This window comes from Oryzias latipes, chromosome 15 (genome assembly GCF_002234675.1).
Source record: "Oryzias latipes chromosome 15, ASM223467v1".
Lineage (NCBI taxonomy): Eukaryota > Metazoa > Chordata > Actinopteri > Beloniformes > Adrianichthyidae > Oryzias > Oryzias latipes.
The window spans coordinates 9,223,734-9,248,806 of NC_019873.2; the positions used below are offsets into that span (position 1 = coordinate 9,223,734).

The 25,073-nt window shown below is 40.8% G+C and overlaps 1 protein-coding gene across 1 annotated transcript; it reads left to right on the forward strand.

The window, feature by feature from the left end:
* Positions 1 to 1,733: 1,733 nt before the first annotated feature.
* Positions 1,734 to 25,073, forward strand: LOC111948794 (B-cadherin-like). The gene is made up of 16 exons (XM_023963492.1): positions 1,734 to 1,769; positions 2,291 to 2,341; positions 12,679 to 12,819; positions 13,096 to 13,251; positions 13,702 to 13,846; positions 14,551 to 14,723; positions 15,261 to 15,389; positions 17,375 to 17,560; positions 20,670 to 20,914; positions 22,108 to 22,250; positions 23,168 to 23,259; positions 23,345 to 23,477; positions 23,681 to 23,902; positions 24,355 to 24,488; positions 24,564 to 24,707; positions 24,799 to 25,073. The coding sequence occupies exons 1-16, from the start codon at positions 1,734 to 1,736 to the stop codon at positions 25,012 to 25,014; spliced, it is 2,346 nt and encodes a 781-aa protein (XP_023819260.1). The 3' UTR covers positions 25,015 to 25,073.

The following is a 25,073-nucleotide window of genomic DNA, read 5'->3' on the forward strand; positions in this document are numbered from 1 at the left end:
CCTTTCCCCTTCCCACACTCTTGGTGCTAAAAAAAAGTTAACACAACAGGAAGAAATAACTATGGGTGAAAGAACATAACTGCCAGATGAAAGGACCCGTAGACAAAGAGAAACACCCGTGCTCAACCCTATTTTGACCAAAGCAGGCAAACAGGATTGATTTAATTCCCCGTGAAGGCAGCTCCGACAGTAACCCCTGCAGCCTGCGGAACTCCGACAGCAGACCAAACGTGCACGTGACCGACACTACAGTACAACAAAATAATATGAGTTGCATGAAATCTTTGGTATTGTCTAAACGTAACAATAAACACAACTTATGACATGAGCAACGTCCTCTCTGCCCGCAACACTCCCTGGTCGCTATGATAACGTTTAAATATGCCATCAAAATAAGTGCATGGAAAATCTAACTTACCACAATGCTGAATGGTTCGAGCGAATTGGCCTGCGTCAAGAGTAACATAGACGAGAACAGAGAACAGAGAATCAGGCAATTTTTCAAAATAAAAAACCTTTCAAATTCCGAAATAAATAAAACAGATGTCATGTAAGCTATTTTATTTTTTCTGTGCAGCCCGATACCAAATGACCCACGGACAGGTACCGGTCCGCGGCCTGGGGGTTGGGGACCACTGATTTAAATGATCTGGTGTACAAAAAGGGAGGTTTAAACTTCAGCAAACTTCCATTGTGTTTTTTTTTTTAATTCCGTCTGTTAATTCTTTTTTATATACCTCTTAGTTTTGTTTATTTTGAATGGCCCAAATTATTATCAGTTGTTTTATTAATTTGAAGTTTTCTTTAAAATGGGAATGATTAACTGTTTATTTAAACAGGGTTGAGAATGAAGGAGAAATGCTGAAGCGTGTGAAACTGCGTGGCTGTGGGAGGTTGTCTGCATGTGGAAGTCTCTCCAACTTTGTCTTGTGCTGCTGAAACCAGGATGACTACGACTGTCTATATCTGCCTTTTACCTGCTATATTCTAGCCAGCGACTGAACAGAAACTTCAAGTATCAGTCCCTGCAGGTGTTGTAAGGATTTATGACCATATGAGGAAGGTGGAAGTCATGCACCTGTGAGATAGGTCACGCCCCGACAAGTAACTATAGAAGTGACTCGTCCGGCTGAAGATATTCAGAAGCTGAAAGTCTTTGCAGCAGCTAGTCGGAAGTGTAAATACCCTGAGGATTACATTTCAGGAGACTTTTAAACTGTGTTTTTGACTTTTCCTCTCCATACAGAAGAGTACAGAAAAGAGCTTTCACACACAAATGGGGACCACTTGGATTGCGGTTTTTGGAGTATTTCTTTTCATTCTTAAGGTAAGTGTAACATTTTTAGACCATGCTGCTTGTGTCGTATTTTGATTTTTAAAATCACTGGAAACTTTATTTTTAAAAATCTTTCTTTGGTTTGCCTCTTTTTTTGGGGGGTGAAATTTTCTTTCATCTTCAAAACCTGGCTTGATTTGGTAAATGGAAGGTCAGGTTTATAGCAGAAATGATTAATTAAATATATAGTTGTATTAAAAAAGTTAGTGCATATTAAGCCACAAAGACCGGCACCGGCAATGGTTCACATTCATTTTCAATAAAAATTCTATGTACCGTAAATTCTGGACGATACAGCGCACCTGATTACAAGCCGCACCTACCCTTTTTCACGTGTTTAACGTCTTTTGTACATACACAAGTCGCGTAAGAGTACAAACCGCATATCATAGGCAACATGGTCATCCTGACAAATGACATCCTGACTCTCAAAGTAAGTATGATTCATTAGCACATTGTGGGAGAAGACAGCCTTGCCTTTGGCTCATGTATTTGAGTACACCCACATCTGCCAAACAGCATGGACCTCTATTCTGTTCACAAGTTCCTCAGTTATGGTTTTTTTATTTCTTTTAATTGTTTTTACTTATTCACAATCTAGGTATAATACCTAAAATTACAAACAGTAACCATATAATCAACATTACATACCTCAGTTATGATGAGGAAATTTACATCCGCGATCCCCCATTTCCCATGTTGTACGTGTTTAAGAATGAGCAAGTAGAGGCAGTGCATGGAGGGGTGAACGGGAACAGCTCTCCTTCCGCTTGTGTCGCGGTAGCATTATGCTAGTAACGGGGCTGGTTAAAAAAACACACCAGTAAAATAAAGCAGCGGTGACTGAAAAGCGCGCGCCTCAGCGCGATACGCACGCCTCAGCGCGGCGCGTTCGTCAGAAGTTTCCTTCCACAACAAACACTGTTGCTCCGCAGACGCCTCTCGTCCCCGCAGCTCAATGTGAACGAGAAGCAGGGGAACATCTCTCCAGCTCACACGGAGGCTGTGAGCTTTTCAATGCAAAATTCCACTCAGTCCTTAGAAACCGTTAAAAATGATCACATGGATTTGTGTTTCCAGTCGTGTCCCGACAAAATAAAGGCTGATGTTATTCCCACATATTTACGTGCAGCCAAAATGCAGATTGCAGCTTTTCCCGCATGGATTCATGTTCATCCAGGCTAAACGTTGTTAGCGCCTGTTAGCCTTCACCTAACCATACTTCGTTTTGCCACAAAAAAGCACTGACCACACAGATTAAAAATAAAATGATGAGCGAACAGGCGCTTCATAATAACCATAACATAACGATAATAAACGTACGTTTAAAAGATCATCTCGTATATTACGGAGCTGCTAATAGATGGACTAATGTCACTCTGACTCTGAGGTAAATTCACTCCTGTTCTCTCCGTCACGCAGCTGACCGGCTTTTCCAAACCCGTTGGTGATGGTGGATTTTTTCACGCTGCTTTTAACGATTGCTTTTAACTTGAAAGCTGCATCATATTGTAGTGACGATCACGTGCACGTTGGGTCTAATGGCACCAAAGGATTCTGGGATGCGGCCGGGCATGCATGTTTCTTTTTGTTGAACCATGACTGAAGTGTCTAAGACCTGAACTCAAGACCACGCTGTTTGGCTGCTTAGAGGTGTTTTGAAAAATAAATGGCTTGTTGCTTGAAGTTGAATAGAAAATTCAAACCATTCACTGAGTCTGAAAGTACGCACATGGCCGCCAATTAAATCCATAAATTAGCCGCGTCACTGAATAAGCCACAGGGCTGGGAGCGCAGGAAAAAAGTAGCGGCTTGTAGTCCGGAAATTATGGTAAATGCAAGTAAACCTGCGTTTCAGGCTTCGGCATTTAAAACACTGGCATTCACGCTATTGACATTTTTATGTCCATTCTCGGGCTCTACCATTGACTGTACAATATATAACAGAATAATCATGTGTGACATCACACATAGAAAATGGTCTGTTTCCGGTTTCAACCAATCAAAGTCAATTCAGTTGCCATTTTTGCGCAATATGTCCTTCTCCATGTTTTGAACCAGAAATCCTTAGTAAGCCGTGATTGGTCAGTCTACATTTCTATGGCAATCACTTCCTGTTTGGAATGCGAAGGGTGAGGAGTTTTTTCAGACCAGTTCTCATTTACTGTCATTGGGCTCTACCAACAAATTGTGCATTCACTGATCGCATGCTGAAAGTTGAACTTGAATTTTCAACTGCTAAATCACGAAACAATTGATCTTTGAACAATCAGGAACAAGGATCTGGTATTTAAGTATATGGCTGGTGACCTTTTCAAGAAGTTCCAATTGGTTGAAAAGTGACCTGAAGGGGTTCTTCATAATTGCGGTTTCTCTTTTATGTATTAGAATCAGTAGCGGTTTTAGGCACGGGCCATACGGGCGATCGCCCGGGGCGGAAAAATGACGGAGGGGCGGCGCCAGCGGCTCAGCTCTTGTAAAATACTTTATGCATCACTATTGGTTTACTTATATCACAGAGTTTGTAACAGCCTGAAACCTGGCGGCGCCCCCGCCCCGCAGCTGCGCTCCCTGCTGTCTTTGAGAAGTAGACGCAAATGTGTGTGAGAAGGAGAAGGGAGGGGGCGCGGGGTGAAGGGTGCAGGCTGAGGTGAGCACGGAGCACAAAACGCATGCGCAAACCTGGCTGGATCTTCTTCCAGGGGGGCAACGGTCGCGGGCCGCGGCTCAGTGCTTGATGAAAAAATAAAAATAAAAATTGCGCCGCCATGTAGCGAATTAGCGCCCCTGGGTGCAGCTGCACGCGCTCCTGCTGGAAATGTTTGACGAACGGGAGGGGGGGGGGGCTGCGGGTATAAAAAAATCATGCTTTTTTGGTTATTTCAAATAAAAAATGGGAAAACAAAAAAAAATTCTTCACTTAGATGACAGTTGGTTTAGTCGACAGACTTGATACCTATGTCAGGACATTTATGCTAAATGCAAAAACATCTGAAATATGGAGAAAAAAGGTCAAAGCTGGTGCCCAATTTAGAAAGAAAAGAGAAGAAGAGGAGAAAAGAGACAAAGAAAAGGGTATTATCACATAGCTAGATGCACGTTTTCTAAATTCGAATGCTACCTGCCCTACAACAACAACAACGTTGCAGAGGAAAAATCTCTTGTTTGGTCTATCATGACCAAAACTGAAGTAGGCCCAAATATTGCAAATAACGTCATTTTTAAGATATTTATTCTTAAATGTTTGCTCTGCCTTAACTTGTAACATTAGTTATGATTCGTGTGTCTGTCTGCTCTGCTGTAACACAAAGTTTTTGTTGTGTTTTATTGTTGTATATTAGTTCATAATGTTAAATAAGCTGTGATGGTAGCATGCTGCTGCTGCTGCTGCTGCTGCTGCTGCTGCTGTTAACTTTTCAAAACTCCAGTTGATCAAGTCATACCTGAGATCACCAATGTCTCAGGAGCAACTCACTAACCTGCTGTTAATATCAATCATTCAGGGGGGGAGCAGATTTCATATGATGACGTTATTGACAAGCTTGCATCAGGAAGGCCACAAAGGTTAGGTTTTAGTTAGTGTTTTCTCTTCTTAGTGCTGCAGTTACATTTATTCTAGTGTATTATTAGTGTGATTTGTAGTTTATAATATTTATTTCAGATTGTTTGTGTTTATTAAATATTTCCTAACTGTATTTTCAGTTACAATAAATGGACAAAGTGACTCTATGGGGGGGGGGGGCGCTAGAGGAGGGCCTCGCCCGGGGAGTAATTCAGGGTAGAACCGCCACTGATTAGAATAAAGCTATCAGAATAAAGCTGTAAAAGAAAAAGCCTGGAGCAAGATTCCCCAGATCTGCATCTCTTCCTCATTTGACACCAAGCCTCTTCCAACTGTAGATGGCAGACAAGCATAGGTAAACGGTTGAAAAGCAAAAGAAGAAAACATCCGTCCCTGCCGCTGCCTGCTTTTCCAGTGTGAACACCACAGGCTAAATGTGTGTTCATGAAACAGTATTTAGCACGTTCTTCAACGTGCAAAACATGCCTGGTGTGAATGTAGCATTAGTTTTAAATATGTTATGCGTGTGAATGCTGTATTTTCTCAGTTTGTGTCACAGTCGCTTTGGAGGACCTCACCCTACTTCCGTTGACAAAGTCGACAGGTTAAATGGTTGCAACCACTGACTGTATAAGAAACTCAACTGAGCAATTCTCCCCCCCTGGCGTTCCAAATAGGAAGTACCTTTCAGCTCCAAGAAGCCAAAATCCCATAGCCTTCTATTTAGAAAATAAATACCGTAGCTATTACTCAGTCATTCTATTTGTCACAACAACCATTTTTGCTCTGATACATTTTATTAACATCTTATTGCTAATCTTAATTTTTTTATTCGCTATGTTTTTCTTTATCGCAAATCATTCAAGTTGTAAACTGGCCGATCAGATGCCTCAGTAAAAATCTTAGCTGCACGTTGGCCCCCGACCTTGACCTTTCAAAATGTTCAAAATGATGTTCCTGAGCCCCCTTTCAGAGGAAGGGGTGTGGATTTTGAACAAGCTTACTCCTGATTGGGGACAGTTGCCATAAAACCATTGACTCAGACTGACTCGGAGCATTCACTGTTCACTTACATCATCTGGCTTCAAAATGGCAATGGCCGTATCACAGAAAAATGGTGTCTGAATTGACTTTGTTTTGCTGGAGCCAGAAATAGGGCCTTTTCTATGGGTGACGTCACTCTCCCTGAGAACACTTCTCTTATACAGTAAGTGGTTTCCACTCCATCAGTTCAAGTTTGAACAAGTTTTACTGAACAGTCCTGAGTAGATTTTATATTTAAAGTAAGTTAATAGGTCTCAAAAACTTTAATCTACAAAAAAAAATATGTATGGAGGTGAAACCTATAATTAGACTAAAAGGTATCACAAGCACATTCTAAAAATGGCAGGTATACACAGCCTACATGCTTTTAATATAATGCCCTTCCTTTGGGTGTCTGAAAGATCTTTCTCGCCCTTCTGTACATTCATGTTTTGTTTAATCTGCACTATTTAAAAAGGTTGTTTTGCTGCTACATGGAAACAGACAATCCACGCTCCATTTTTTACTGTCATGATTCTTAAGAGCACATTTGAAGTTTTTTAAAATATCTATTTTTATTACAGTTTTTGCTAAATACAAAGAATAGATTGATTTTGTTGTCAACCTCATTGATTTTTCTGTTTTTCCTTTTAGGTTGTGACGACTGCAGAAAAGTCATCATGTAAACCTGGATTTGAGTCGGATCGGATTATATTTAAAGTGAACAGGAAACATCTGAAGCCAGACACAAGACTGGGCAAAGGTACGTTAACTTTAACAAACAGCCAGGGACCTAGGACCATCTGTACCCTACCCCTTCCCTGGTGGGGGGTGCGGGCCCCTTGGCAACGGCGGCTGTGTCCCCTGGGTGCCGGTTTCCTGGGGCCGGCGGTGCTCTCTCCGTGCGGTGGGGGGGTTCACATTACACCTGAGCCGGGGGTGTTCGTGTCCTTGGGGGGTGGGTCCTGGTCCTTGCCCCTGAGCGCTGGGCCCCGCCAAATTTCCAACTGTGGCCGAGCCTGGTCGGGCCATATTTACAACACCCCTTGTGGGCCCCCTTTTTTTCCCCGGGGTTCCCCCCTCCTGGGTGGGGGCGGCGGGCCCCTGCTTTGCTCCTCCCTGGACCAACCGCGGGCCGGGTGGGTGGCTGCCTGGAGTGCGGAGCGGGTCTCCCTTGGGGGGTCTTGGTTCGTACCTGGGGTTGGGGCGGGGGGATGCCCGGAACTCCTGGGTGGTGATGGGGTGCTCATCTGGGCCTGTGGGCGTCCTTCTCCGGTGGGGCCCTGCGTTGGGCTCTCCCGGCGCGGCGGGGGGGCTGCTCTTCTGGTTGGGCTGGGGCGGCGCTCTCTTTCCCTCCGTGCTTCCCTGCTCTCTGGCTCTGGGGGCCTTGCGGCGGTCCTGCTGGCCCTGGCCTGGGTGGCGGTCTTGGTCGCCCGTGTGGCGTTGGGGGGATTCCGGCTGTCGTTGCTGCTGCGGCGGGGGTCTTGGGCTGGGGATGGCTGGGCACTCTCCCTCCTTCTTTTCACGTTCCATCATCCATTTTAGAAGAACACAAACACTCACCTGAGCACAGGTGTTAGCTCACCTTTGTACTAACAGTTTGTATGATTGAATGAATGAAAGATTTCACACTAGTTGGTTTGAAGGCATAAGTATGCGTGTGAACACTATCTGTTTTGTGTACATGTTGACATGTGGACATTTTTGCAGCTAACATGTGTGTTGATAACATTTGAGTGTGTGTGTGGACAGGACCTTGCCCTTTTTGTACTACATTTGAACCTTACCGTAATGATAAACAACCAGTAAACTTGTTGCTTTATGCTGCTTCATGGTTTTATCCCCCCTCCCCTCCTATTATCACCCTCCTACCCCCCTCTCTCTCCAACATCCCTCCCTTTTCTTCCCTTCTTTCATTTTCCGTCCGGTCCAACACCCAAGATTTTCAAACATGGTTGAAATTAATAAAGTTGGCCTCAATTACAAAAGGGGTTTATTCAGACATACCTCTGGTTTGTATGAAGATTAATAACCCCTATTGTTAAGGCTGTCGATCAATACAGACCATGAATTTCTGCTTTTTTATTTTTTTTGGGATGCTGGTGTGCCGCGGGATTTTTGTCAAGGTTAAAGTGTGCCGTGGCTCAAAAAAGGTTGAAAAACACTGAATTATGGGATACCATTTTCTTTGCCAATCTGGGCAGATTGGGGTTTAAGTGTGCGTTTTTGTCCATGGTTTTTGTTGTGTAGCTGTTTTACTCTGTTTTAACTAGTAAATTAAACTATTATTTTTATTTCTTTCTGCACCATAAATTAGAGTTTGGTAGAGGATGATCACCAACCCCGTAGAGCAGAAAACATGGTATGTCCCATAATTGAAGACCGAGTTCTCAACACCCGAGCTCCTGTCTTGAGACTATGAGACATTGCTGGGTCATTCATGTCTTTGATGTGAATAATTCCAGGTCCAGTAGTTGAAACTTTAGAAAAATGTGCCAATGTAAATTGTTGAAGCAAAATTTATAATATGTTTTTTTCAGTTAGACCAACTTATCAATTTGAGTTAATGTGCCATAAAAAACTAAGTTGCATAAACTCAATTCAATTAGGTGTTAACAACTGAAGTAACTCAATTAAGTTGGATCAACTTTTTTTCTTTTTAGAGTGTTTTAAGTTACCGTTACTCTATTTTTTAGGCAATCATTTGCCTAAAGAAAATAAGTTTTGAAAAGCATGGTTTTGAGTTTACTGACTCAAACAAATTGATTATCCCTGTACAAGAAGGTAACTAATATATATCGAGTTCTGTTAGGATAAAATTGTTGTTTTTTCCTATTTTTTTAAGTTATGCAAACTTATTCCCGTGGCTTTAAAACTCAAAACTGTGAGTCATAGTAACTGATGACAATTAAGTTGTCTTAATGTGTAAATGTAAGTTATATTTAATGCCAATATTTGACTTGCACGAATTGACACTTTTAATTTAACTGTTATAAAGAAATACAAGTAGCACACAATTAAATCTTTTTTGTTATGGAAAACTCAGACTTTTTAGTTAATCAACTCAAAAAAATTGTGGCAAATGATTGCCTTAATTTTTTTAAGTTCTGGTAACTTGTTTGGGTTTACAGTGTTGTTACAGAGTCATGTTTATTGAGGGGTTGCTGTGTCTCCATTTGCTATCTTCTTGTTCTCTGTCTTAGTCCGCCAAATTTTAGGGATAAGAAATATGTGGAGAACATTTTGAGGATTTTTTCCCTAAATGTTGCAAATCAACAGTGACGTTTTTTTTTATACTGCTAAAGTTAAACAGGAAGTTAACAGAAAACATTTTGAGTGTGACATCGCATAAGGGCATGAATACAATTTTTTTTTTTTTCAAAATCTTTGTGGTTTTATTTGTTTATTGTGATCTGAACTGTTGTCATAAATAATGGTATGAATTTAGGTGTTAAAATGTATATATTCATTGTCATACATCCAGTAAAAAGACATACACATAGCAACCATTCAAACAAAATATGTTAAATGGCAGGAATCATTTATCTGTGAATCACTCCACTACCTAGTATTTAGGTGTAGGCAAATAATTCACTGTGGCAACTCAAAAAAAGGGAAAGAAGAAGAATTTGTTTTTACTTAAGAGTTCCACATTTTTTACTTGTTTTTTGATCAGTTTGGTTTTTTTTTCTCTTGTAGTTGGATTCACTAACTGCACAGATCGTACAAGGTTTCCCTTCAGCACAGATGACAGTCGCTTTGTGTTCAATTCTGATGGAGTATTAACTGTAAGTAACAGTCTTTACTTAAAAGCATTAAGAAACTTTTTGGGGTGTCCTGGGGTTTGGTCTTTTTCTGATGTTTCTTTGTGTCCCATCCTTAAACCTTTACTGCTAATATGACTTGTTCAAGTTCCTTTTTACCACTTCAGATTTTTTTTTTAAATACTTGTAAATTATCTTATATTTTAGGTGAAAAGAGCAGTTGATCTTCATGATGGACGGCTGGACTTTTTTGTCCACTCCTGGGACTCACACGGCAACAAGATGACTGTTTCTGTCATGGTCCTGCAACATGGACATCACCATGTAAGCAGAGATGCTGAGCATCACCATGGAGACCACAGACACCAGGGGCCCAATTTTTAAACGTTGCATACGCACAAAAGAAGGCGTACGCCACTCTTTACGCAATAACTGATATTTATAAAAAGCAAACTTGACGGGAAAATGTGCGGTCCTTCACGCAAGCTCTGACCCAGGCGTACGCACAAAAACGGATGAAATGAGAAACGGCGACACCCTCGGCAGATGGAAGAAACACGTTAAGTGAAAGTGAAAATGACAATACTGCCTCTAATAAAGAACATGAAGACTTCACAAAGCAAGTCTTACAATTAACAGCCTACAATCAGCAGTGAAACAAACAAAACAAATCAAACGAAAATTACAACAGAAATTCAAATGAACACATATTTGCAAAAATAAAAGTGATATATGTTCTGCAATATTGGCATGTTGTGCAATTCATCCTCATAAATAATATAGTTAAGAGAACGAAATAATTTACAAAACTGATATTCTCGTCAATGTGTCCGTCTGGCGGAGCAGATTTAGGTGCAGGCAGATAGATAGATAGACGGACGGACGGACGGACAGACAGACATATTAATTGTCCACTGGGGAAAGTTGTTTTCATAGTAAAACATTTCTTCATAAGCTAAGGAATTATGGTATTCATGCATATGCCTTTAGTTTGTTTTATTTTTGATAAAACCATGAATGGCGTATGTCTCAACCATTCAGAAAGCAACAACAAATTACATTTGCGGTGAACAATTTCCCATTTCCACGTCGATTATTACCGACATCTGTAGCTTGTCAGATGCAATTAAATGGATGGAAATAAAATGCCCCATCACAATGCGTAATGACGCACAATGGCTGATCTTGTGCTCTTAGAAGATGTTGCAAATGGAAGAATTCGGAGTGAATGCATCTTTAGACAGCAAGAAGACTTGCTGGCAAACGAGGACGAGTGGCTTATGAGCCGGATCCGACTTCGTCGAGCCGTCCTGTTGGACCTCTGTGGGCTTTTGGGGCCGGCGTTACAGAGGAGCACTCGGAGGAACCACGCGTGCCATTCCCACTTCAAGTCCTAACAACACTAGGATTTCCCCCACCTGTGGCAGACACACTCTGGCGATGGAGCGCTAGACGTTTTTTTGCCTCGACTTTGATGTCCGACCATTTCTGTTTTATTTCGGCCACAGCATTCGGCCACAGCATTCACGGCGTCTGCCACCGTTTGCCACTCAAGTGCCTTTTTGGTATTACTAATGCCCACACTGTACCCTCCAAACAACATTTTTCTCCTCTTTTCCACCTTGACAACGATAACTTCTACTTCACATTGAGTGAAGTTACGGTTTTTTGATTTTCCTCTCTGTGTTTGCCATGATTTCGCAATCAATGAATATTAACTTGTGGGCGTTTCACGGCCTATTTATGGGCAACTATGGGCGTGTCATGAAGCCGCAAAAGCTGCGCTACATTTATAATTGATTGTGATTTATTAAGGGAAAGATCCGTTGGATGTGCGTGCGCACAATTTTGTTAATCCGAATATTTCTGTGCGTACGCACGTCCTATGTTTCATCCGTACTGATGCAAATCTTACGCAAAGTTTTATAAATGAGGCCCCAGAACCATCACAACACTGAAGTGGATTCTGACAATACCAAAGAGCAAGGTTCAAATAACTCATGTACAGGCCTGCCGGAAGTTTGACAATAAAAACCATAATGATTTAGAAAGTGATGGAGAGAATTGAGCTCTTTGGCATCAGTTCAACCTGTTGTGTTTGAAGACAGAGAAATGCTGCCTATGACCCCAAGAACACCATTCCCACTGTCAAGAACAGAGGTGGAAACATTATGTTTTGGGGGTCTTTTTCTGCATTGGGCACAAGGCTACTTTACTGTCGATGGGAGGATAGATGAATCCATGTACCATCAAATCCTGAGTGAGAACCTCCTTCCCTCCATCAGGAGGCTTAGAATGGGTGGTGGATGGGTCTTCCAACAGGATAATGATCAAGGACATAAAACCAAGTCAACCAAGGAATTGGTTGACTTGGTTGTAGACAAAGAAGAAGCATATCAAGGTCATGGAGTGATCAAGCCAGTCTACAGGCCTCAATCCTATTGAAAACTTGTAGAGAGAGATTAAGCTCAGACAACCAAAAGCCACCATTCATCCATGTCCTTTTAGGGGACACAGTTGGATGGTGGGACACTGATTTTGTTTTTACAAAAAAAAAAAAAAATCACTCATTGCATTAATGTAAATACGACACTTATTTACACAGGATGGTTCTATAGCAGAAATTATTTTATAAACTTGTCATTTTCCTTTTTTTCAAGTTGGACATTTTGCCTCTCATCTCAGATGCTTTCTTCTTAGTATTATTTTGTGTTTGAGATTAACTAAAATTAGGTTTAACTGGCAGTGAGGAATTAAATCAATGTACTTAAGAAAGCAGGGGACCGAATTACTAATTCTTTGGTATGGAACAGTGCAGAGCGCTTCATAAATTACTTTGTGTATTTTCAGGTGTACCTGTAATGAAAAATAATAATTCAAATAGTTTCAAAAACTCTCTTTTATGCATAGTTGGGCTGTAGGGTTCTAATATTGTGATGCACTTCAACAATATCGTCTTTATTTAAATGTGCCTGTTAACGTTTTGTTTTTAGGCTGCAGAACATCCAGATGTTGCCGTTCATTATTTTCCCAAGGCAAGTAATGGACTGAGGAGGAGGAAGAGAGACTGGGTCGTCCCTCCAATCAATATTCCTGAGAATCACAATGGACCCTTTCCATCTAAAATAGTTCAAGTAAGAAACATCAAAATCTGCTGCAGAACTGTTATTTCCTTTTTGGACTTGGTTTTTTAATTTATTTATTTCAGTTTTTAGTTTGGTCAGATCCATGATAATATTTTTCTTTAAGTTAAATTCAAAAGTTCCAATACTTAAATTTGCTATTGCTAAGTTGCACTGAAACATCAGCTTTTGTCTCATATGTTTGTGTGAGATATCAACCAGATTTCACTACTGAAGAAAAGTTAATGTTGTTGTCGGCGGGTTTTTATTGACTCTTGGTTTGTTCAGATTCGCTCGGATGAGGACAAAATGAAGAAGATCCTCTACAGCATCACAGGTCCAGGAGCCACTGAAGATCCTGTTGGACTCTTTACAATGGACAAAGACACTGGTGAACTGTATGTTCATCAGAGACTTGACAGAGAGAAACAAGCACATTATCCGGTAAGAATGACCTACAGTATTTTTAACATTTCAATCTTCTTTTTAAATCTCTTTACAGTTTTGTCTTGCCAGATAAAACCTAAAGTACTTTTTTGAGGGAACATAACTGTTCTATGTAACTGTTACCGTAACCAAACATCAAATGAATATTTTATACACTCCAGACGCAGAAAGTCATGTTCACTGATTGTTATCACAGAGCAGGTTTACTTAAATATAATCACTCTAGTTTGTGACTCTAGTGTGCCTCAGCACAACACTGTTGAAGATACAAGCTGGAGGCTCTGTTCAAAACATGTCAACTTTGCAGTAATAAACAAGATAAATACAAATTCAGGCGGAAATTGTTAAAGTGTTTTATTTTCTTGTCATTTTTTTACAATAACATGGACAGTACCTTGTGGGTTTTGTTTTGACAGTAGCACTTTGTTTCTTTGTATTATTTTGTAGCTCTTTGCACACGCTGATGTTGCTGGGTCGAGCAAAGCAGAGAAACCTATGGAAATCATCATCAATGTAATTGATATGAATGACAACAAACCTATTTTTGAACAGACATCCTATGTGGCAGAAGTTGCTGAATCTTCACCAAAAGGTAACATCAGTGGATCATTTGTAATGTTTAAACAAATAATAGTCTTTATTTTGTATCTTAACTTGTTCTGGTCAAACAGTTGAATCCAGAGCAGGTTCTGGGTCTCAGTAATTGTTGTTAAAGTCGAGTGAACAGAACAGAATCAGATAAAGTAAATAATCAGGAGTGGAGATGGTGAAGTTGACCTACACAAGTTTGAGTCTTGAAGGATAGCATTTTCTTTTTCTACAGTGCTAGATGTTAATTCTCAGAGAGTTTTGTTTTTTCTGCTGAGCTGTGAGCTCTGACGCCCGTGTTAATCCTGTTCTCCAAATACTTGTTACTTTTGCTCATTGATTGTGAGAAGTTTCTTCCTCTAAAGCTGTTTTTTCTGGAAGTGAGTGGATGTCAGAGCTGCAGGTAAACTTCAGTCATGATTTAGACTTTTAACACTGATGGAAGCAGAAAGAAACTGACGTGTGTAAAGTTTGTTTTAGGTTTACTAATGTGTTCAGTCATCATGGCTGCATAGTCAAAGCAAAAATACTGGAGAACTGATTGCAGAAATGGCCATATTGACTATTAAGAGTATGATTGTATATTTCAACTATTTGATCACTTCCTTTGACAGAGTAAGGACTTGAAAATCTTGTGGCCCAAAAGACAGGATGGAATGTCTCATTAAAATCTAATTTTTATTGTGCTGTAATGTTTGACCTCTTCAGGGACTACAGTGATTCAGGTTAAAGCCACTGATGCTGATGAACCAGGCAATGACAACTCAGAGATCAGATACACGATTCTGAGCCAGGAACCTAACCTTCCCAGTGATTCCATGTTTGCCATTAACTCCTTCAATGGAGCCATCATGGTTGAAGGTGTTGGTTTGGACAGAGAGGTAATGATTCTAAAAATAAATGTTCATGTATATAAATCTATATATAAAAGAGTAGAAAAACAAAAAAGTTTTGCATTGGTGAGGACACACACATATGTTGCTGGAGAAAGCCTGGCTCTCAATTTCAACCCTTATTCATCACAAAGGGGTTCTATTGAGTTCAGGTCAGGACTCTCTCCACATCAGACTCTGTCATCCATGTATGGGCCTTGCTTAGGCCAAAGTCATGTTATCTACCAGTTTGTAAGAAAGACGTCCCAGATAGTTTACCAAGGTGATTGTGCCACAAAGAGAAGAGGGGGTTGATGCCAGACAAGATTTTTTAAAGTTCTATTTTTTACCCTTTTATTACACTGAGTACAAATTCAGATTTTCTGGTAACTTTGAATTTTCAGTCTTCAAGATGGTTCTTTATGTTTTTGTTACTCCAAAATTGGAGGAAAGATTTTTTTTGAGCTGCTTAAAATTTTTCATGATGATGACAACGACGACGACGACGACGGCAACGACAACGATGATGATGATGTGCTTCAACAGAAATATCCTGAGTACACTCTGGAAATACAAGCAGCGGATATGAAAGGAGAAGGATTAAGTGGAAGAACAACAGTAGTTTTGAAAGTGACGGACAGCAATGACAACCCTCCAGCCTTTACTGCATCTACTGTGAGTACAACACATGTGACTGTTTGGTTAACACTAATGTCTGGAAGGTTTTAGACTACCTTAATTTCCGGACTATAAGCCGCTACTTTTGTCATGCGCTTACAGCCCTGCGGCTTATTCAGTGACGCAGCTCATAATCCAACTCCAAGTAACGAGCCAATTATTTTTCAACACACCTCTAAGCAGCCAAACAGCATGGAGCTCACTTCAGGTCTTAGACACTTCAGTCATGGTTCAATAAAAAGAAAAACACGCATGCCCAGCCGCATCCCAGAATCTTTTGGTGCCATTAGACCCAACGTGCACGTGATCGCCACAACAATATGATGCAGCTTTCAAGTTAAAAGCAATTGTTAAAAGCAGCGTGAACAAATCCACCATCACCAACGGGTTTGGAAAAGCCGGTCAGCTGCGTGACGGAGAGAACAGGAGTGAATTTACCTCAGAGTCACAGTGACACTAGCCCATCTATTAGCAGCTCCGTAATATACGAGATGATCTTTTAAACGTACTTTTATTATTGTTATGTTATGGTTATTATGAAGTGCCTGTTCGCTCATTTTATTTTTAAACTGTGTGGTCAGTGCTTTTTGTGGCAGAACGAAGCCGGAAGAACGGTTAGGTGAAGGCTAACAGGTGCTAACAACATTTAGCCTGGATGAACATGAATCGATGCGGGAAGTGCCGCAATCTGCAGCTTGGCTGCACGTAAATATGTGGGAATAACATCAGCCTTTATTTTGTCGGGACACGACTGGAAACACAAATCCATGTGATTGTTTGAACAGTTTCTAAGGACTGTGCTTTGAAAAGCTCACACACCGCCCCAAAGCTGCTGCGTGAGCTGGGAGACATGTTCTCCTGCTGCTCATTCACATAGAGCTGCGGGACAGATGGCAGTCTGCTCCCACACGTAACAACGCATCCTCTCTCGCCCCTCATACGCAAAACATACAGTATTAAGTCTGATTGCTCTGCACGGACACGATTCGCTCCGTCCACTGGTAGCCGCGCGCAGCGATCGGGCACAGTGGGGACGAAGCGCTCCTCTCTGAAGCCCCCCCTCGCGAGGGGTGTCGGAGAAGATAGGAAGGGGGAGACAAGTAGCCCGCGGGGCGAGGGCGGAGCGCATAGGCGTCCGCGGAGCAACAGTGTGTCACTGTTGTGGACGGAAACTTCTGGCGCACGCGCCTTTTCAGTTGCCGCTGCTTTATTTTACTGGTGTGTTTTTTTAACCAGCCCTGTTAGTACCATAATGCTGCCGCGACACAAGCGGAAGGAGAGCTGCTCTCCCATTGCTCCTTGCTCATTCTTTAAGCACTGACAACAGCGTGGCGACCCGGGGGTTAGCCCTGCCTTAAGCCCCTAAGACTCATGGGAAATGGGGAATCGCGGGTGTAAATTTCCTCATCATAACTGAGGGATGTAATGTTGATTATATGGTTACTGTTTGTAATTTTATGTATGATACCTCAATTGTCAATAAGTAAAAAAAAAAAAAAACATAACTGAGGAACTTGTGAACAGAAGTCAGGTGCATGCTGTTTGGCAGATGTGGGTGCGTTCAAATACATTAGTTGACGCGATGATGACTCCTCCCACAGTGAGGTTAAAAGCTGCATTCAGTCTGGGAGTCAGGGCATGTGTTGTCAGGCTGACCGCGTTGCTTGATGCTTCATTGCTTGATGCTAGCGGCTTGTACACTGATGCGGCTTATGCATGTATATAGGAAGCTCAACACGTGAAAATGAGTGGGTGCGGCTTGTAATCGGGTGCGCTTTATAACCCGGAAATTACGGCAATTAAATTGTTATTTGAATAAATAATGGTGTTTCATTTTTATAGAGAGCATTAAGGTTTTTCTGTAGGAAGTTTCTCAGTCTTTTACTCCATTACAGCATGCAGTGAATATTTTATCTTTTAAATTTCCTTTTGGTTTTATGAGTGAACCCTCTTTGAGCCTTTCATTCTTTTACCTTTTCCAGTATCAGGGATCAGTTGATGAAAACGCAGTGGGGGTTCTGGTTGTTAAAATGTTAGTAACTGATGAAGATGAACCAAACACCCCTGCATGGAACGCTAAGTTCAAGATTATCAGAGGAGATCCTGATAAATTGTTTTCCATAGAAACGGGAAAAAACAAACAAGAAGGAATCATCAAAACTGCTAAGGTAAGAAAACAAAGAAGTTTCTGAAAGATCCTGTTTTCAAGTTAAATTCTGTTTTGGTATAAAAGTAATGTTTGGTACTCAGCAAATGTACAGAGGTTTTGTCCTGAAGCTGTCCTTCACACTGACAACTAGGGGTGTTTATTGACAAGAGGCTAGTGATACGATACATATCATGATGTATTCCAACAATGCATCAGGAACAATATTTCACAATTTCTTTAGAGCAGGGGTCACAAACTCAATTTGCCTGGGGGCCACTGAAGGCATGGTCAAGCTCAGGCTGGGCAGGAATTTCAGCGCACAAACACACGCAACTTGTGAGTGTCTGAGAGCCAGTAAATTTGTATTGAACACATACTATACTATTAACTATACGTACTCTATTATTAACTGTTTTCTGTACAAAATATACTTATAAAACTATTTTTCAAATAAAATAAAATATCCAAATAAAAAAAATCAATAAATAAATAAATCAGTAATAGATTTCTGTTTATTTAGTCTTCTATATCTGTTTTTTTCTGACTTAAACGTGCTTATTGACACTGTTGAAAAAAAAAAAAAAAAAAAAAAAAAGTGAGGAGCCAGTTTAGCTCGTGCTGGTTTGCGGCGCCTTCCGTCCGTGAAACCCGGGTTCGACTCCGGGCTGCTCCCTGTTCCCTTCTCTACCCCTGCCGGTTCCAAGCCCGGTTTGAGAAGGTTGCGTCAGGAAGGGCATCCGGCGTAAAACATTGCCAAATTTACCATGCGATTCGTTCGCTGTGGCGACCCCTGATGGGAGAAGCCGAAAGTGGAAGATTGACACTGTTGAAAAAAACTATTAAACACAAAAGAATACTAAGATTTTACAGTTCTGTAAATCCATCAATGGTTCTTCTGAACACGGCTTCTCTTGTCTACTTCTTACTGCTGGACACTTGGCAGCACTTCCTCCCATACAGCTGAGACCCTCAGTATGGCTTAATTGTCAGTAAATCTGGACTGTACTTGGACTTATTGAAATTTACGTATGAAAAGAGAGTTTGTGCTCCCAATTTTGAGTTTGTGTTGAATTTTTTTTTTAAAGTTTACTCTTTGAAACACAAATCAGTAAAGAAGAAACAAATTCAGTAACCATTTTCAGATTTTCTTTCTTATGACTTTTTGCACATTTAAACCCTGGTCACAAGTTATTTTAGAGCAGCCAGTCACCCACTTCTATATTTTCATACTGAATTCTAACTGTGGCCTATGAAAGAACGGGCACTGTTCACTTGAGATCAGAACAATCGATACCGATACCTGGGATCAAAGAGGCTCAAAAACTGATGGAGATTGATGTTGGCGACACCAAATAGATGCAGCCAAGATGCACAAAAAGCCTGTTTGAGATCACCCAGGTGGACGCAACGCTGGGCAGATCACCTGGTGTTTGACGTATGTTTTTGTTTTTGCTCCAAAATCACCTGTCAATCATCACAAAAATATCACCAGGAAGGGGCAAGAGCAAGGCACCAACCTGAGCAACACAGCTGGAAATTCAGTACTTTGCTGACCGCAAGCCGCCCATGGACTACAAAACAATGCATTGTGGGAAATGTGTCCTGACGGTTTTTATAGTTGAGTGATCAATTAAAATAATTTAAAATACTTATTGATTAAAAGCAGGCTACCGGTGCATACATCACAAAACATTCAATTAACTATAAAAGATAAAATAACACAGATCATACTAAGGGGGAGAGGCATATTAAAACTAAATTGAATGTTAAGGACAACTCCAACTTCCTGTTCTCCTTCAGTCTCGCTGCAGCTTTGCCTTCATCCCCCCCCCGCCTGGTCTCACCAACGATCCAGATGCGGCGCTGGTTCATCTCAAACACGTCTATCGTTGCATTTTCCCCACGTACTTTAAGTGTGTCTAAGACTAAAACTTGTTTTTGCTCGCATGTGTTTGTTGTAAAAGCCCCGTCAGCTGTCACGCATCTAAGTGTGTGACAATGAGTTATATCACTAGAGGAGACACGCCCGCTTGGTAAGCCTGGCCGATGGTGGCGGAGCGCGACGCCATCTTCGTGAAGTTATTGGCGCCCCCATGACAATGCTTTCTATAGCCTTTGTTGGCATCTAAGTAGCTTTTTTATATAAATATCTACATATATGTATATGTATATAATTTATAAATAAACATCATTTGTTGTTGTTTAATAAGAGAAACAGTCAGGCATAAAAGCTCAAACTTTAATGAAAAATGCAGACTTGTTGGTACACTACAGTTATAGGGACACAGTGATTGGTTGAGATGCATTATGGGGAAAATGTGATGCACGATGCTCCTTCCCCCCTCCCGCCTGCTTGGGTCCCGACACTGGGGGCGCTCCTGGCCTGGGGGTCTCTCCTCCCCTCTCCTGGTCTGGCTGGTCGGGCTGGGGTGGATCTGGTTCACCTTATGAACACACGGTTCACTTCGGCAGCATGCATGAATCTCCACCCCCACGTGCACATTGCCACACTGCTCCCTGTCTGCCTCTTCCCCACTCCTAATCCACAGTGTATTGATGGACAGATGTCTTCCGCTTATCTTCCTGTCAGAATTTCACTTTCGGAAGTAATATGTCTTTCCAGCATATCTGGTATAATTGTTACAACGCTTGTATCCCCCAGTTTCTCCACCTCACTTCCTTTTTTTCTCTTCCACACCCCCCCCCCCCACCATCTTCACCTCTACCTCCTCACACAAAATAAAAGTAACAAATAAATAAAAAATAATAAAAAAACAAAAAGGGGTTTACACAAATTTACACCCTGGTTTTTCAAAGTTACATAACCTCTTTTTGTGATGGTAAAACCTGTCCAACATAAAAGGCCTTCAGTTCTAATCTGTTTGCTCAGTTGTTGGACAGAACAAGTAAAAAAAATTAAAAAAAGAATTTGTTGGATCGTCAGCTCTGCGCACACACTGACAATGGGTGAATCATACAAACTGGCGGGACGCATTAACATTAAACAAATATCGGCAAATATCATTTGTGAGTTTGAGACCCCTGCTTTAGTATGATTTGCAAAAAGCTTTGTCTGAATACTGATCACTTTTTAACTTTCTTTTTACGTTTTTCTTCAAACAATTTAGGGATTGGACTTTGAGAAGATCAGAAAACACACTCTGATGGTTATTGTGGAGAATGACGTCCCTTTTGCCATTCCACTGGTCACCTCCACTGCCACAGTGGTGGTGACCGTGAAGGACGTCAATGAGCCTCCGATATTTAAAGAAGAGGAGATGACCGTCCAAAAGCCTGAGGACCTTCCTGTGGACAGTGTGATCATGAAGTCTGAGGCAGAAGACCCAGACTTTGCACGTGAAAACACTGTCAAGTAAGATTTTTGCCCTCATCTTTTTTTTTTATTTCTGAATTTAAAAAAGTGCATGATATTTACCTGTGGGTTTTTTTTGTTTGTTTTTACCGCTAGAAAAAAAACTTAACAATGTTATTAAATGTGTCTGTTGGTCCAAACCTGACCAGCCTAGAACTACAGAGGAGGAAGTGTTTTTTAAATTCTTCTGTTCATTTTTAGTCTCTGAGATTAATTTTACAAGCAAAACCAAAGTCCGTCTTTTGTGCGTACAATTGAATTAGTGAATTCAATAAGGCCCCAATTCCAAGAAGTTTGTTTTTCCAGGAAATGATTTTAATTGCATAGCCTAAAGGGAGGCTACACCAAATGATTAATACTTTACCCAGCTTTAGCACCAGTTCATAGCTTACAAATGTTATAATATGAAGCACTTAACCTTTATAATGTCAGAGGAATAGCAAACTAAAATCTCTGGACTTGGGCCCTTCTTGAATTAAACAGAAGTAACACCTGAAAAGAATGGACAAACCACATATTTAGCATCTACATGAATCTTTATTTTTCAAATTATCACATTCTTAACACTTCTTACGATCAGTTTATATCCAAACCCTTTTTCTGCTACATAACTGCAAGTCAGATTTGTTTTCCTCCTAAAATGGAACAGGTTATCAAAAAGGTACATCTAATCTTCAAAGTCAGACTCGTCATTGCCCCTAGTATCACAAACTCTTAAGTTTTGTGTTCATTACATTTTCTTTTAGGCCTGATCTCCTCATCACTTGAATCAAACTCCTGCTGCATGGGCGCTGCCACATTGGATAACTAGTGCTGCCATTTATGAGATAAAGCTAAACCCATGCAAGAGACCAAGTCAAAGAATTGGGCCCCTCTTGCACTCAAATCATTTTCAATGCCATACATAGTCAATACATTACAAAGGACTTGGGACATTTTTTCACATAATCAGATAGCTTTTCCCTCGAAGACCATAAAAAACATATAATATCTCTATTTTGAAAAATTGTAGACTCGGGCCCCTTTTGAATTCAATGATTCAATTGTTTTACACACAGTTGTAACTTGCCGTTAAGATTTATTGGATTAAGCATTATACAAATACAAAGATTATTAGAAAATTATTCCTTTTAGTGCCTCAAAAATGTATGCATCAGGACCTATTTGGTTCACATTTTTTGTTTTTTGTGCAGGTATAAAATAATTGATGACCCTGAAAACTGGCTGACAGTGGACGAGGATTCAGGGCTGGTGAAGGTGAAAAGCCTCATGGACAGGGAGTCCTCTAATATGAAGGAGAATAAATACACGGTGCTCCTTGGTGCTTATGATAACGGTAGGTGGAAAGACAGAAATTGTTGTTGACCAGAAGTTATAGAATTTTATTTTGTGAAGCGAGATTCTATGATGAGTTAAGATATAAATAGAAGTGTAGACATTTTTTTTCATGAAAAACGGGTATTTCTTCCTTAACCTTAAATTTTGCTTGGAATAAAACAAAATCAGTTTTATTTTATTCCAAGTGCTCAGTATCCCCCCATACTGTGCATGTCAGTTGTCATGTTATTTTTTCACAAAGATGACAATGATAGTGGAAAAATACCATTGATGCATAGTCTGTAAAACAGCATTACAAAATGTGCTGCTGTGTTAGGGGCCATGAAAGACTTTTTTTCATGGGGCCCATAATCCAGAGCGGCGCTCCTGGGTATGAATAAAAATTTGAGAGAAACTTAAAAGAAAAAAAATGAGGAACAAAACAAAAATCAGAATAGAAACGCTAATCGATTTGGGAAAAAATCTGCACAATGATTAAAAAAACTTCAAATAAATTAAGCGAATATTTAGATTTTTTCTTCATTTATTCTTTAGAGAAAAAGTCATTTTTATATTTGCCTGCAATGGAACAGACCACTAGACAAGCTATCTGCAGAACAATGCTCCGCCACTAGTCTTTCCCGTTTAGAAATCTTGCTGAATTTCAGTCTTGCTTACATTTATTGCTACAACTTGTTTCATTAACAGAGAAAATATCTTGTATCTGGTAGCGGTCCATTTTTATTTTGGAGATCATTAATACATTTTGTGAAAAATTACAAGCGTTAGACAAAGTGCTTCTTTTTATAAATGTTTCCATTTCAAATCTGTTTCGTTGTTTGCTATAAAAGCATCACAGTTTTTAGGTTAAGAGATCTAATGCTATGAGAAAAAGTTGCTCCTGGTTTTACTGATGTTCATCTGTGATCTCACCAGATCCAGTCCCAGCCACTGGAACTGGCACGTTGATCATTATACTTGAAGATGTCAACGACAACGCCCCAGCAATTGTAGAACTGGAAGCACAGGTGTGTGTTTGCTTTTTAGAGCCATTTGGGTTTACATTTTTCAGGAAGAACTGCACTGAGACTGACTGTGATTGTGTTTCCTCAGATTTGCAAGCACCAGCGGACTCCTGCACTGCTGAGTATAGTGGATAAAGACGAAGCCGCTCATTCTGCTCCGTACAGTGTGGCCGTTCATGAAAAGTACTCAGCCAACTGGACGGCTAAGATGAACGAAAGCAGTACGAACACTGTTCACTGGAATGTTCACGTTTGAAAAGAAACAGATTTTTTTTCTACCACTCAGTCTCTCATGTTCTTTGCATAAACTAAATCCTGAAATCATTTAGCAGCATCTCTGTGATATTTGTTTTTAAAATGGCAACAGTAAATGGAAATTATGCTCAAGTTGAAACTGAATTTGTTTCACTTCTCTGTTCTGTAGAAACTGGAATCGAGCTGTTTTTAAAGTCGGACATTCCTGAAGGAAAATACAAAGTGGTCCTGAGGGTCTCAGACCGTGGTAACCTGGGGCAGGCCAGCTCCATCAATGTGGAAGTGTGCACCTGTTTAGAAAATGGACTTTGTTCTCTGGTTAGAAGTGGCGGGAAAGAAGAAATGTCACCATATATTTGGGGAATACTTGGAGCTCTGCTGCTGCTGCTGGGTGAGTATAGGTTTTTCAGAAATTAAAGGATGCATTCTGTTGAAAGAGTTGCTTGGGCCTTTTTTTCTTCTAATGTAAAACAAGAATCTTTCTAGTAAAAAAAGGACAGACAGTAACATTAGTTACCCATAATAATGCTCATCATTTATAAACCCAGATGATTAAAAATAATAGGGAGAGAGGCCAGTTAGGGGGACAAAGGTGTTGGCTTAGTGACCAGAGCTGGATTGAAGAGGAAAATCTGAGGCAAGCAACCATTTGTGGGACTAAAACATGTTGGAATTCTTTGATTATTAAAAAGCTCAATGGAAGATGAAGGGAGGACCCAAAAAGAGGGAATGTGATGGAGGTGTCAGAAACATGGAAATGTTGCATTGCATTGTGTTACTGACTTTAATGATGACTAATAAACCAGCCCACCAGTTTCTAATAAACAAAGCTTTTTGTTTCAGTAATTGCTGTTTTGGGGTTGTATGCATACAGTAAACGGCAGAAGAAAGGAGAAATCGGAGAGCCGTTTGAGAAAGATATAATCAGAGACAACATCTACCACTACGCTGAGGAGGGAGGTGGAGAATACGATCAAGTAAACACTATAGATCTGACAAAACACTTATGCTAGCAAGATTTTGTGGTTACTACCTGCTCTTTTGTTCCTCAGAATTTTGATCTGAGCGTTCTTCACTACGGCCTCGACAACAAACCCGACGTATTGCGGAGTGATATGATGCCTGTGACCATGTCTCGCCCCACCTACCGAACTTTGCCCGGCAACCCAGACGAAATTGGCAACTTCATTGAAGACGTGAGTGATGCAGACAAGCCTCTGTAGGCACGTCTGTTTTTGTTTCTCTAGAAGGATTTTAAAATGTCCTTTTATTCCCCCAATCTTCCAGAGCTTGAAGGCAGCAGATGAAGACCCCACTGCGCCCCCCTACGACTGGCTTCTTGTGTTTGACTACGAGGGTGGGGGCTCGGACGGAAGCCTCTCGTCCCTGAATTCTAGCAACAACGGAGATCAGGACTACAACTGCCTCACTGAGTGGGGCCCCCGTTTCAAGAAGCTGGCTGACATGTATGGGGGAGGAGAAGATGACGATGACATGCTGTGAAACCACAGACCCCCCTCCACCAGACTCTGTTGATGACTCCACTCAGAAACGACCTTTAA

Coding starts and splice junctions, on each gene's coding strand:
- LOC111948794 (XM_023963492.1), top strand. CDS start 1,734: ATGGTCATCCTGACAAATGACATCCTGACTCTCAAA. Junction 22,251..23,167: donor CCTTGGTGCTTATGATAACG/GTAGGTGGAAAG, acceptor TGATCTCACCAG/ATCCAGTCCCAGCCACTGGA. Junction 24,489..24,563: donor GAGGTGGAGAATACGATCAA/GTAAACACTATA, acceptor TTTGTTCCTCAG/AATTTTGATCTGAGCGTTCT.